We start from the raw sequence: 14,423 nt of genomic DNA on the forward strand, positions 1-14,423 counted from the left end.
GTAAATGCGTGGTGCAATTTGAAACACATTGAATAATTCATTGGCTACATTTTAAAATAACACTTTAAATACATTAATTATTGTAAAATTAGAATAGTCAGTTTATCTGTTTATCTGCATCGGATCTCTGGACCTGTTCACCTTCATCCACCAGGTGGCACTTTGTTTACTCTGTACATGAGGTCTGTGAATTAGAGGGGTGTGTCCAGTTAGACACAAATGTTTTTAACCTTCCTGTTGTGTTCGGGTCAAAGACTCCCACCGGAATGTATCCACACTGCACCATGAAGGCTGCATGGTGTTTAAAAGCATTTGTGTGTAACTGGAAGCACCTCCCAATTCATGTGCAGAGTACACAAAGCTCCACCTGGTGGCTGAAGGTGAACAGGTCCAGAGATCGGAGGCAGATAAACTTCGACTATCCTAATTTTACAATAATTAATGTATTCAAAGTGTTTTTTTTAAACGTAGGGAATGAATTATTCAGTGTGTTTCAAAGTGCACCACGCTTTCATTCATTTTTATCTTTCTTTCTTTATATTCTTCTATAACAAGTTAGTTATTTTTATCTGTCAGTTGTCAGAGGAGGGTTTGATCCTATATTCAGACAGAAATGCAGATTAATCGTCCAGCGGCTTCCCCACGACAATCAGCTGGACTTCAGCCAGAAGATATCCTACACACACAACACGGGAGAGAGACGAACCTCACTAAATATATAAACGTGTCACAAATAATTATATCATGTTCCCCAACCACCACTGAAGATTATGTTTAAGATGCACGTGCAGTGCAGTACCTGTAATACTGCAGGTATTACAGGCATGCTCTAATAATTCTAATAGAATACTATCATCAGCAATATTGAACGCTGCACTGAGGTCTAGCAGGAAGAGAACAGAGATGAGTTCACTGTCAGAGGCCATAAGAAGATCATTTGTAACCTTCACTAAAGCTGTTTCTGTGCTGTGATGAGCTCTGAAACCTGACTGTAGGAGCCATAATTGAATGTTTTGAATTTTGATGATCACTGGGTTTTTATTTGTTTGGTTGTTATGGGAGTCACGTGGGTGCTAGCGGTGACATAAATGGGCGTTGTCAGTCTGTCATTCACTGGTTTTGATTTTGACAGAGAGGAGGGCTGGGTAGCCGTAGTTTTTGCTGACCGCTGCACAACATGTTTCGCTTTGTTACATTAGAGCCTGTGATGTTGTAAGAGTCCAAATCGCGAGATTATCACATTACTTTGTAAACTCTCAAAGCACTTTAATAAACAAGCAAACAATTCTACCTCTTGCATTATTGCGTAAAGTTGACAGCGCGTCAGGCAAATAGGCAGGCTCCATCCCCGGCCTCTAGCGACTGTGGAAGTCACTATAATACTACTAGTACTACTACTAATAATAGTACGATAGTATAGTATGATAATAGGATAATAGGCCAGGAGTTTGAAAACAGTGTGAATAAAATAATAATAATACAAATACTAAAGCATAGGGCTAGGTTACATCTAATCACAGTTTGGAGTGTCACAGCAATAGCTGAGAGACATCTTTTGACTTTGTGTTGATCAAATAGATCTACCACACCTTTCTTTACCAGGTGAAATGGTCTAAGCACTTTCTGTGGCTCCTTTACCCTTTACCCATCTGTAAAAATTTACTCAACAAATTGAGATGAAGAAATGTGAAGAGGAAGGATTTTTATAACAACTAACTGAAACCTGAATGAAAATCACTTAGTGTTATTCATAAAGCTTTTGCAGAAAGTTGCTGTAATTTGATCTTCAACCAAAAAATGCACTAAAATTAAGAATGTAATATGATAAAATAATGAAGCAAGGATGAAGACAAAAACAAATAAGTGTTTTTTGTAATCTTATGAAACTTATGGCAAAAAAAAAAGAAAAATAGAAAGAAAACCAAAACTAAAAAATAACCAACACCCCCCCACACACAAAAACTTTACTTGTTCTTGTCACTGGTTACTTGTTTCTTTATGTCTTGTTGAACTGGTTTAAAAGTAATTTGACGGTCTTAATGGTATTATTACCATTTTTAAAAACACATACATTTAAGTATAAATACAGAATAATGAAATCACACAAGTAAGGTCCATCACTCCACAAACAAAGCATTAATTCATAGTTGTGATCTAGAGTCTTTCAGTAGGTGGTGGTGTAGTCATGGTAAAAAGAAAGTCCACCGTCTGTCACTTATAAAGTTTCATGCATCAGGATGCATACATTTGGATTGGTCAGATAAACAACAAAACATGACATATGACAGCATGCCATTATTTATTCATCAAAAAATTGCCACAATGCAGAAGTAATGTGTACTGCTTAGGTACTAGGTACACCTTTACTTACTATCGGAATTAAGACAATGAGTAGCAGCCAGGTGCTTTAATCAAATACACTTGATTAACTGTTTATCAGCATTTGTTTATCACAAATTCTAATCTGGGGCATTCAGGTGTGTGTTAACACAATGCCAAGTAAAAAGATATCAGCAGCGATCTCAAAAAACTTAAAAAGGAGTGGTGCTACCAGTCTTGGAAGAGTTATAAGGGCATTTCCAAAAAATGTGAAGTCCTTCAAGAAAGTTGCCAAGAATGAGTGTGCCAGGAAATTCAATCAAAGTCAGACTGCAACGTGCTCAGAGAAACTGCAAAAAAAACCCCCAGACCTACATTTTAGACTCTTAAGGCTTCGTTTAGCAAGTTAAATGCTAATTTTATGACAGTAAACTTAGAAAAAGAATGAACAAGTTTGGCTTGTTTCAAAGGGTTAGCAGGAGAAAGCCTTTTCCCTCTAAGAAGAACATGGAGACTAGCTTAGGTTTGTCTCAAAAGAAACCACAAGACTTCTGTAACAATATCCTTTGAACAGGTGACACCAAAGTCACCTGTAACGCACAGTGTCACTATCGAGATAGTGAAAGAGCATATCAGCACAAACACCTCATACTAGCTGTCAGCACGGTGGTGGAAGGGTGATGATTTGGGCTTGTTTCACAGCCACAGGACCTGGGCACCTTGCAGTCACTATCATTCTAAAGTCAAATATCAGGCCATCTGTCCAACAGTTAAAGCTTGGCTGAAAATTGTGTCATGTAATAAGACAATGATCCTAAGCAGTTGCACAGCAGCAGAACTACTGAATGAATGACTGAAACAGAAAAGAATCAAATCCCGACTGAAATGCTATAGCAGGACCCGAAAAGAACTCTGCATAAATAATTGAATCAAAACTCACTGAACTGACTACACAGTGTAAAGAAGAGTGGGCCAAAATTCCTCCACAGTGAAGTGAGAGACTGATAAAGTAATATAACAAATTATTACTTCAAGTTATTGTGGGTAAAGGTGGTTCTAGAAGCTTCAGAATAATGGGGTGCCCTTAGTTTTTGCACACACATTTTAATTTTTGTCAAATAAATAATGACACTGCACAACATGTCATGTGCTATTCTTTTATCTCGAGCTGTATTTATCTTATTTTAGGACCTAGCAAGGACTAGATTTAAAAAAAAAAATTATGCTCTTTTTTTTTATCTTGAACTTCACGAGAAGTACCTTGACTGTACTTTTCACCATCCCTCTACAAAGGGCAAAATTTTACAAAGCTGTGTTTAAAAAAATTCCAAAGGTGGTACAATAAAAAAATTAAAAGTAAAATAAAGCAATAAATCTGTGAGAAACACTGACAGCCTAAATAAAAGAATTAAGCCTATCATTCTTGTAACTGCTGGGAAGCAACAGAAAGTAAATAAAAGATGAATCATAGTACTTTCCCTGAAAGTTAATGTTTACGGATAACTCCCGTAACTTATCTCAACCAAAAACTGGCACTTGACCAGATCCAAAACAAACATGATGCCAGAGATATGACTCTGACATTTGCTGATGACTTAGCTTCATTATTAAACAAATAAATCTTTGAAGTATCTGCTGTATATACCAATTACATGTTAGAAACTGTATTCTTGTTACTTTTTCCTAGAACATAAAATATTTTTCTTCACATTTATTTAGGATTTAGGGGACACCTTGCTTACTGAGCCCATAATTTTGCCCCTCACAGTGTGCTGAAGTATTCCACAGGAGGAAGTTGTTTACCTGAATTCCTAAATGGGCGGCGACTGCTGGGGTTTTGTCTCGTGGCCAAGATAGTTGAAGTTAAAAGCCTCAATAAAGGTCTGATTGAAGTAGAAACAGATCCAGCTCTTAGTGCTAAAATGTCCATCCAGCTGAAAGTAAACGGACCGAGAGGAGAGGAGAAGATAGTCAATATTTGTGACAATATGGACCAGATGAAGATCCTCAAAGTGATGGAGCTAAAAAGCAAAATCTCTGACGCACTAGTGATAAGTAAGTATGACTCTTCTTATCGTCTGTTATTAATTATTTGTAGAAATGCAAATGTTATTGTGCAGCAGATTCTATTTACAAAAAAATTATATTTAATTTCCAAAATGAAACAAAATGCAGTGTGGCCTCCCATTTATGTAGTCTGCAGTCACTCAGATAACACATACAAACACCATAAACATGACTTAAATTAGCAGATAAAAAGGGGCTTAGAATAGCAGTATAGTTAAATTGATTGACAGTGGGACTCCACAAACACAATAAAAACAAATATTCGACTTTTGCTAGTATGATTAAATAATTACATCACGTATATTAAATGATCCAAATATTAGTTTTGCTGATCTGCTCTTAGAGGCGTGAAGCAAGCCCAGCTCTTTAAAGCTCTTCTCTCTGCTTCTGCTCAGTTGGTGAAATGCGGCTGGTGTTTAGAACGAAGCCACTGGAGGACAAAGCCCTGCTGGTGTCTTATGGGATTAAGCACATGTCCGTCATCCATGCACTGCTGATCCTGCCAGGTGGAGGAAATCGATGAGGACAAGACCCAAAAGAAGAAACCTGAATGCACAGACAAAACAATTTATTGTGAAGTCTTTATTATTTTATATGCTCCAACATTATCACGTTATTGTTATGTAATTATTGTTGTCACTTTTGATCTTTATTTTTCTTATATCAATAAAATAAATCATGTTTTTGCCACACCGGATAATACATTTCATATTTTATTTTCTGAGGGATTACATCTAAAGCCATCACATTTAGCAGTTTAAGGCAACAAATGGGTTAGTGAATATCAATTATTAATTTTAACAATAAACTGATGAAACACAATAAGAACGATATGATCTGCAGATCACAACAGAGGAATCTGGCTGGCACAATATTTATAGAAACACATCACTACTAAATATAGACAGGAGCTGGGTCACTCTAACACATATAAAGGCAAAAACAACTAAAGCCTGAGCCAACAGCAGCACACAAGAGAAAGAGTTCAATTTCTATAGAGGCAATGCTTATGATATTGACAGGATATTGTGTTCACCTCCACAGTGGATTTTAAATTAAAAAAAAAAATCTAGATGTGACCGAAGTGCAGACTTTTAGCTTTACTTCAAGGGATTTAACAAAAGTGTTTCATTAACTGTTTAGGGGTTACAGAAAGTTTTTTAAATAGTTCCCCAATTTCAGAGGCTCAAAAGCAGTTGGGCTTAAATAATTTTAAATATGAGGATTTTTTTAAATACTTGGATGAAAATCCTTTGAGCTCAGTGATTTCCTGAAGCCAAACCCACAGACCTCACTAATGCTGCGTTTCCGCCCTTTAGATAACCTGCCAGGCCTTATGCAGTTCCACTAGCAGACATATTTATCCATGCGTCATCATTACGTCGACAGTGTTTGACAGATGATGTGGTTCTGGAGCCTACTCCGGCTGTCCTTACCAATATTTCTCATTCTGGCTATTTGTAGTAGACTGCGTGCCACAAACCTCTGAAAACTCACGTATGTATAGTTCATTTAAAGGCTCTGCTCTTAGAATTTTGCACCCTGATATGGTATATAATTTGAAACGAGAGTAGTGTTGTAATTGCAAAATGTTGTGTTGTAAAAAGTATACTCCAAATACAAGTACTTATACGAGAAGGCCAGCAAAAATACTACAGGTATCTACCTTTCAGTGCCAAAAGAGGATTCTGCTCTGATGCAGACTGGTAGTAAATCTGTTGTCAAAATATGCAAAAAATGAATTCTCATCCACATGTTTTAGGGCAAAAACTGTCATTTTACCAAGGTGCATGATTTATTTATAATCATTACAGTTGGAATTGGTTAACAAAGTCTTGTTCCACGCAGTGACAGTGAGCATGAAAGTTGACTATAACGATAAAGCATATGTTAGTGAGTGTGTGTGTGTGTGTGTGTGTTGAGGGCGGGTTAAAGAAATGAAAGTGAAAGTTGACTATAACGATAAAGGAATGTTAGTGTGTGTGTGTGTGTGTGTGTGTGTGTGTGTGTGTGTGTGTGTGTGTGTGTGTGTGTGTGTGTGTGTGTGTGTGTGTGTGTGTGTGTGTGTGTGTGTGTGTGTTGAGGGCGGGTTAAAGAAATGAAAGGATGTTAGAATCTGTTAAGGCAATGATAACTGGCCTTAATCAGGCTTATCTCTCTGTGTAAAGAAAAAGTCAGCACGTTAGATTGTGGTAAGTAACTGTAGCACTGTGGTGAGTTTCAAATTAGGCTTTATCAACTTACTGAGCTGTTATTTATTTCTCTGTGAATCACATAATAAGAACATTTCGGGACCCTCTAGTAATCATTCCACTGCCACACAGTTACTGTCTAGGAGCCACACCACTGGAGCAAGGCCCAAAATCTTCACTTGTCTCCGAACAGTCATCAGTGATTTTAAGGCAAACAAAGCAGAACTCCACCTTACAACGTGTGCAGAAAATGTTTTTACACCCAGTTGTGCTATGCTCCACTAGGAAGCCACATGTGGGACAAGCACGGATTGAGGGACAGCCAGTGATGCCCTCCACATCCTTAAAGGTGATATCTGGACATTTTCTCAGAATTTCTAAGGACTTATTGACACAGCCATCATTCTGACATCGGTCTGAACGTGGGGCTGTACCTCTCCATTTCCTCAAACACTGCCAGCAGAACATGAAGGTCCGATTTAGATCAGCTTTGCACACTGTACATTCAGTACACAGATTACTGAAGTCAGCTCTCAGCACAGAAGACTTGCAGCCAGGACACTGTTAAAAAAAAAAAAATTTTTTAAGGCACAACATTTCAACAAATATGGTGCAGAAATAAAAACTGTAATGAACAAACTTACGGATCTGACATCAAAGAAATCCTTAGAGTTGCTGAACATTTTCTTTTCAAAGTACTCGATTTCTTCAGGGGTTAGAAGAGCCATTTTACAAACCTCCTCAAAGGACCACTCAGCATCACAGCCAGTCTGGCCGCACACAAACTTGCTCTCACCCTGAAACAGAATATACAAAAATACATAAAGACCAGAGGAAAATATTACACTTGATTGAATGCTTTATTTATGTATTTATTTTTGCTATTGAAGTAGGGCATGCCAGAAAGGAAATTTGAGAACTATACTGGTCTAAAAAAAAAAAACCTTAATCTATTCTTACACTGGTGACCTGTTGTTTAAAGTCAGGAAACTTATAAGGCTTTTCTGCTCCAACTTGGAACGCTAAGCACCACACCCCTCCCTTTAGCCACACTTTCCCTGTCAGTAATAAAACAATACAATTTAGAGGCTAAGTACCTAATAATTGTTTTTAAACGGTTGGACCATGCACTGCTCTGACAGAATGATCCTAACCATACACCAATTCCAAAGATCAACAAGCTCTTTGCTCCTATCCTTCCCTTCAAAACACAGATTACATCAGCTACAATTTGTGTTTGAAAGCACCATAGGTATAACAAAACATGTCACACAAAAGTTCTTGATTTCAGAGAGAGTTGTGAGTACTGCATTATATTCCAGTAAATGTTAAACGGGCACCTTATTTTGTGACACAGCTCAGCGGTCATGTGCTATACAGTCAGGTTAAACATCACTGCTACTTATTTGGGTTTGTGACTAGGTGATCGTATAACGTCCTACCTGATCCAGCAACCGACGACACCATTTGGTGAGAGACATGGGAGTGACAGCATGACCACAAGACATCAGTGCTCTCAGAGACTTGAAGTCCTCACATAAGACTGAGTCACACATGAAAACAAATGCTATTACGATTACACAGTGCACTGTAGGAAACTTACAGTTCTTGATGTGAAGACTTACAATCCATTTCATCATCTCTGTCCACAAATGTGAGTGTAGGGTCCTCTGGTTTGTAACGCTTCTCCTCAAATGTCAATTTTCTTGTAGAGTCCTGAGAGGGAGCTCTTCTTTCAGTTGTCAGCATGCTGTTCTGTAGATAAAGCCTCAGTTTTTGAGATCATCCTGACTCCGATTATGCTTTCTGCTCATTTGCAATAAAACCAGCAGATATCCAACAAAGAATATTTATTAAATTTTTATACGTCATCCAATGTATCCAGCATGACTCATTGTTGGAAATAACTTTTATTAAGATCTAATTAATATAGCCTTTACTTGCCATAAAACCTCGACCAGGGGCTGACTGAAATAATAAATCAAAAAGGGATTTTAACTCTATCGGAAACTTCAGCTATTGCTACAGGGCTGCCATCATACGAGATTTTCTCTACATGATTAAAATTTCTTACACACACACACACACACACACACACACACACACGCACACACACACACACCTTCATGGAGGGTGCTTTGTCTAACATTACGTGTACATAACTAGCAACTGTGTGCGAGTTGGTGCGCACGCAAGACAGTCTATAATGAGCAACAGAGCAGCTGGTGCTTTAATTCTGAGTGCTGTTGTTGGTGGAGCTGTAAAGGGGACCCTTCACAGGCGCATCCATCTGGTCCTTTGAGAAGTACATATGCGCACATGGGTGTGGTGCATGTATAATATTACAGTAAGAGAGCGAGGAAAAATCATGCCAATGTAACAGACGAATCATAAGATTCAAACAAAGTTAAGTGTTTCTGAGTAACAACTAAATGGCCTAATGTACATGGTCTTTGCCAGTTATTTAATGAAAAAAAAAAACTCACGTAAGCGAGGAAATGCCAGAAGAAAATACATCAAACAGAAACTTATTTAAGTGTATGTGAAAAGGAAACGAAGCTAAATACAATAATAATGACAATAATAAATAACAACTTGCCAAATGGAGATCCGAACGGTGCGCTTTATCTTATTTTTCAACCACGATTAGAAGTCGCAGCGGCCCCTAGGTCTAAACCAACCTGTTGGTCACGTGGTCGCGGTATGACGTGTAACGGATGCTGACGTTTCTGTTTCTGAATCGTGGTCCAGTCGAAGTCTCTCTATACAAAGCATAGTGGCTTTTGTCTACACAACCTGCCCGATTAATCTATTTTATAGTTATTTAGATTTGGGATATCCATACGACTTCTAAACCTCAAACTTCAGAAATATTCCGATTGAACAAAACCCTTTACGTTACAGTGATTAAGAAAACCGAAACGTACAAAAACTAAAACAAAACATTGCAAAACAATATAAAGTAAGATGAAACGAGCAAAACCCACCGTGGAAACTAACTGAAACTAAGCTGAACTGAAAACAAAAAAAACAAAACAAAAAAACACGAAATTCTACACCTAGAAACTACGAAGTTAAAATAATAATGCACACACCTCATGTTGTAAGAAAAAAAAACTTCCTCTAGTCACCTTGATGTAGATGAATGGCGTGGGCTGCCTACTTTTCACAGAGGTGTGTCAGTGCAAATTAATTTCCAATAGAGAAGAAACAGCGGTGAGCTACATTAAAAATTACGTTATGGAAAGTTTTTGCCCGTTTTTAAAATCGAGGGAACGTGTCTAAAACAGGGTGTCTGCCAATATTTTATGACCGGATTTTTTTTTTTTTTTACTATGCACCTTGCGCCCTTTGTGCGGATTGCAAGCGCCACTTGCCCTGGGCTTGCCCACTAACTCAAGAGCTCAAGTCACTTACCCCTCGTCTTTTGAAAATATGAAATAATCCACGTATGCAAACTGTCCTTAGAAAGAGCACCAGGAAACTAGGAAACAACGACATCGGCACGAATTTGATTCCGGATCTATTTTTCAACTAGAAGATTAGATTAGACCACCAGGAAAAAAAAGGTGAGCCGATGGTTGTTCAAAATCGAAATGATCGCTTGCTGAAAAAAAATGAAATAAGTCATAAAAAACTAACCGATCTATTCATCAGTTTCCCCAATCAAAAGCTGTTTCCTTGAAAACAACAAACATCAAACAAACAAGGACGTTAATAATTACTTTTATAATCGTATCATTGAATATTATTTACTCTTTAAAAGGCAGGACCACTATTATAGAAGCAAAGTCAACCTCTGTCGGTCATGTCCCTTTTGACTGGGGAAATAACATGACAATGAGGAAGAAGTACTTCTACTCAACATAAATATTTAATAAGTCCAAGTATTTCGGAACGCTTATTGGCTGGATAATGGACCTCAGTGATATGTTGGTCTCTAATGTCGATATTGTTCCTACATTATATTTAATCTTGTCATTTTAACTGAAAAACCACATCGTTGTAATGTTATAGAGTTTTAGTGACTTGTTTTTATGAGCATTATTTCAGTTATATGATTGTACCTTAAGCTGAGGCACCCTTTCAGATAAGTCTTTACCATGGATTAGTTGGGACAACAAAGGATATCAAATTGTGCTTCACAGAACTGCCCAGGAAATGAATCTTTCCCCCAAATAAACTGAGATTAAAAAACAAAAACAAATTATCCAATTTGTTCAAGATGATCAGCTCCAGAAAACGAAACCTGGAAGAAACTAAAACGGAAGAGCAGAAAAAACTAAGGCAGGACACAGATGCAGGTGAGTTAAAGTCTTTTACTGTACACTTGTTGGACAGAATACAGTACGACATGCAGTAGAATTTATAAAGCCGTTACTGTAATGAACATGTAACCTATGAGCTATTTGATACCATATGAGCATGTGGCTTATATTAGGTTACATTATACCCAGTGGTCTAAGTATTTTAGAAACTGCTGATCTGTTGGGATTTTCCAGAACAACAATCTCTAGAGTTTACAGACAAAGGCAGAGAATTGTTTTTTTTTTCTTCTCGTGTACAACTGTTCAACTGTTGTCTGTTATGGTTGTATTGAGGGTGTGAATGTGAGGATGGAGTAAAAATAAAGTAACCTGAATGTGTCCTGAAGAAGCCAATAAGAAAGGCAACAGCAACTCAAATAACCATTCGTTAATACCGAGGTATGCAGAAGACCATCTATGAATGCACAGCATGTCAAACCTTGAAGCAGATGGGTTACAGCAGCAGAAGATTACACTGGAGCCACTCCTGTGTACTAAGAACGGGAACTGAGGCTATAGCTCACATGGCTAGACCAAAAAATGGACAATAGAAGACTAGAAAAATGTTGCGTGATCTGACTCTTGAATTCTATTGTGACATTCAGATGATAGGGTCAGAATTTGGGGTACATGAAACAACATGAAAGCATGGATCCGTTTGCCTGGTATCAGCAGTTTGGGCTAGTGGTGTGATGGTGTGACCACATGACCACAGTGTACCATCCTCCGATGACTGCTTCCAGCAGGATAACTCACTATGTTACATAGCTCAAATCATCTCAAACTGGTTTCTTAAATACACGAATGAGTTCAGACTACTCGGATGACCTCCACAGTCCCAAAGCTAGACAGTAGAGCACCTTTAGGAGGTGGTTGAACGGGTGTGTCACATCATGGATGTGCAGCCTAAAAAAATGTGGCAACTGTGCGGTCATGTCAATATAAACCAAAATCTCAGAAATGCTTCCAGCACCTTGTTGAATCTGTGTGATGAAGAAGACAAAAGTGGGTCAAGCTTGGTACAACCATAAATATGCTTGTTTTTCATTTCATGTGTTTCATTTTTTTCTACAGTCATCTACAAATGCATTGATGTGTTTTTCTTTCTTTCTTTTTTTGTTTAAGTAATCCAGCAGCAGAAACTTCATGGCCTGAAAAATCAAGGAGCCACATGTTATCTCAACAGTGTCCTACAAGTTCTGCTCATGACACCTGAGATTCATGACAGGTGGGAGATACTGTAATGCTTACATTACATCTGTACTCTACCTAACTTCAAAGAGGTGCAAATGAATCGTCAAATATGTGTTCTATGGTGTGGGTAATTGACTGTTGATTCAGCACATAACTGACAGGGAAGCTTCCTCTTCCCCAAAGGCAACATCATCTTAAGATTAGTTAGTAAATTAGAAAAAGCTAAACCTGAGAAATAGTGGCTCAATGCTGAGATCTGCCTTTAGTTTTTAAGAAGAAGACAAATTAGTCAGTGTGTCTAATTTCAAATTGTTCTGTCAGAAAGGAAAGAAATCAAAAGAAAATAAATATTATTATGTCACAAAAGCCTGGATTTGAAAGTAGAAAAAATAATACAAACATGTTGAATGGACAGTAAAATAATCACTAATAAGCAGAGATGCGCAGTGATCTGATTACTTTTTTTCAAGTAATGAGTAAAGTAAGGGATTACTATTGCAAAAAAGTAATTAGATTACTGTTACTTTCCCAAAAGCACGCTGCGTTACTGCGTTACCAAACCGTGATTTTGTTTGTTAGAGTGTCTCATGGCAATGATCAGCCCATTCTCATATTATGCTTAGGGAGTGAGAACGTGTTGCAATGATGTAAGTGCGTGTGAAGTTTGTGGTAGCGACAGACGTGTGCAGATCAACAACCGATAATATATCGAGTGCAGGAGAGAATACGACCATGTGTTTTACTTGCATTTATTTGAAAGAGTGAATGTAAACACAAAAATATTTGATTTTATATGCTTGAATATGCAGAAAATAGCTTTAAATGTTAAACAAATTTCTTCAAGTCAAAGACAGTTGCATATAATTTAATATTTGCTTGATGCAATGTGCTTAAAGTTAAAAGATTAAAACTAATAAAACAAGTTTTAAAAAAGAGACTTTTTCATTTGATTCAGTTTTATATGATGGATTATGCAGAAAACAAAGAACTGGGGTGAAAGGACTATTGCTTTATAATGTATTCAGGTTGTGTATCATGTTTTTAAAAAGTAACTAATGCTAATAAGTGAGAAATAATTGTGATTGTTTTCCTGAAGGTTGGATCCAGAATCACAAAAAATAGACCAAGAGCTGAGAAACATCTTTGAACGTCTGAAGAAAAGAACGTGTGGAACAAAAAAGATAACAAAGACTTTGGAGATCCATAATGGTGAGATGACCAGTTGGTAAAACATAAATTTCAAAGGTAAACTCAAAGAAAAGGTCACATAGTGGCTGCGATGAGTAACATTTACATGTAATTTTCAGTTTCTCAGCAGCGTGATGCTGCTGACTGCCTGGATCTGATTTTATGCAAGGTCAGCCCCCGTGTCTCTGAGGTGAGAATCTTACCATCCAAATAACATTGAGAAATCAGAATGTTTCCTAACTGATATTTCCGTGTTAAAGCTTTTTGAGGGTCAGCTGATGTACACAACACAGTGCTCCGAAGGCCACGTCATCAATGAAGAGACAAATCCTTTCTGGACTCTTCCACTGTCACTCAGAGACAACCCTGATGAAACATACAGTGTGGTGAGCAGCAGCTAGACTATACACTACTTATCTTATTGTTTTTGAATTCACGAAGACATAATTTTATTATTTTTTTCCCCAAACATAAACCTTGTGGTGTACAGTGGGATGCAAAAGTTTGGGCAACCTTGTTAATAGTCATTATTTTCCTGTATAAATTGTTGGTTGTTACAATTAAAAATGTCAGTTAAATATATCATATAGGAGACACACACAGTGATATTTGAGAAGTGAAATTAAGTTTATTGGATTTACAGAAAGTGTGCAATAATTGTTTAAACAAAATCAGCCAGGTGCATAAATTTGGGCACTGTCGTCATTTTATTGATTCCAAAACCTTTAGAACTAATTATTGGAACTTAAATTGGCTTGGTAAGCTCAGTGACCCCTGACCTACATACACAGGTGAATCCAATAATGAGAAAGAGTATTTAAGGGGTCAATTGTAAGTTTCCCTCCTCTTTTAAATTTTGTCTGAAGAGTAGCAACTCTCAAATGACCTGAAGACAAAGATTGTTCACCATCATGGTTTAGGGGAAGGATACAGAAAGCTGTCCCAGAGATTTAAGCTGCCTGTTTCCACAGTTAGGAACATATTGAGAAAATGGAAGACCACAGGCTCAGTTCAAGTTAAGGCTCGAAGTGGGAGACCAAGAAAAATCTCAGATAGGCAGAAGCGACGAATGGTGAGAACAGTCAGAGTCAACCCACAGGCCAGCACCAAAGACCTACAACATCATCTTGCAGCAGATGGAGTCACTGTGCATCGT

At 37.6% G+C, this 14,423-nt stretch overlaps 1 protein-coding gene across 1 annotated transcript; it reads right to left on the reverse strand.

The window, feature by feature from the left end:
• Nucleotides 1-6,461: 6,461 nt before the first annotated feature.
• Nucleotides 6,462-8,328, reverse strand: LOC120740991 (E3 ubiquitin-protein ligase RNF144A-like). Its single transcript, XM_040043583.1, has 4 exons — nt 8,204-8,328; nt 8,021-8,121; nt 7,223-7,375; nt 6,462-7,139 (listed from the first exon to the last, which is right to left on the reverse strand). Exons 1-4 carry the CDS (start codon nt 8,325-8,327, stop codon nt 6,711-6,713), a joined length of 807 nt encoding a protein of 268 aa, XP_039899517.1. The 5' UTR covers nt 8,328; the 3' UTR covers nt 6,462-6,710.
• Between the last annotated feature and the right edge of the window lie 6,095 nt (nt 8,329-14,423).

The sequence above is a fragment of the Simochromis diagramma genome, unplaced genomic scaffold (genome assembly GCF_900408965.1).
Source record: "Simochromis diagramma unplaced genomic scaffold, fSimDia1.1 OVJJ01000656.1, whole genome shotgun sequence".
NCBI classification, from domain to species: Eukaryota; Metazoa; Chordata; class Actinopteri; order Cichliformes; family Cichlidae; genus Simochromis; species Simochromis diagramma.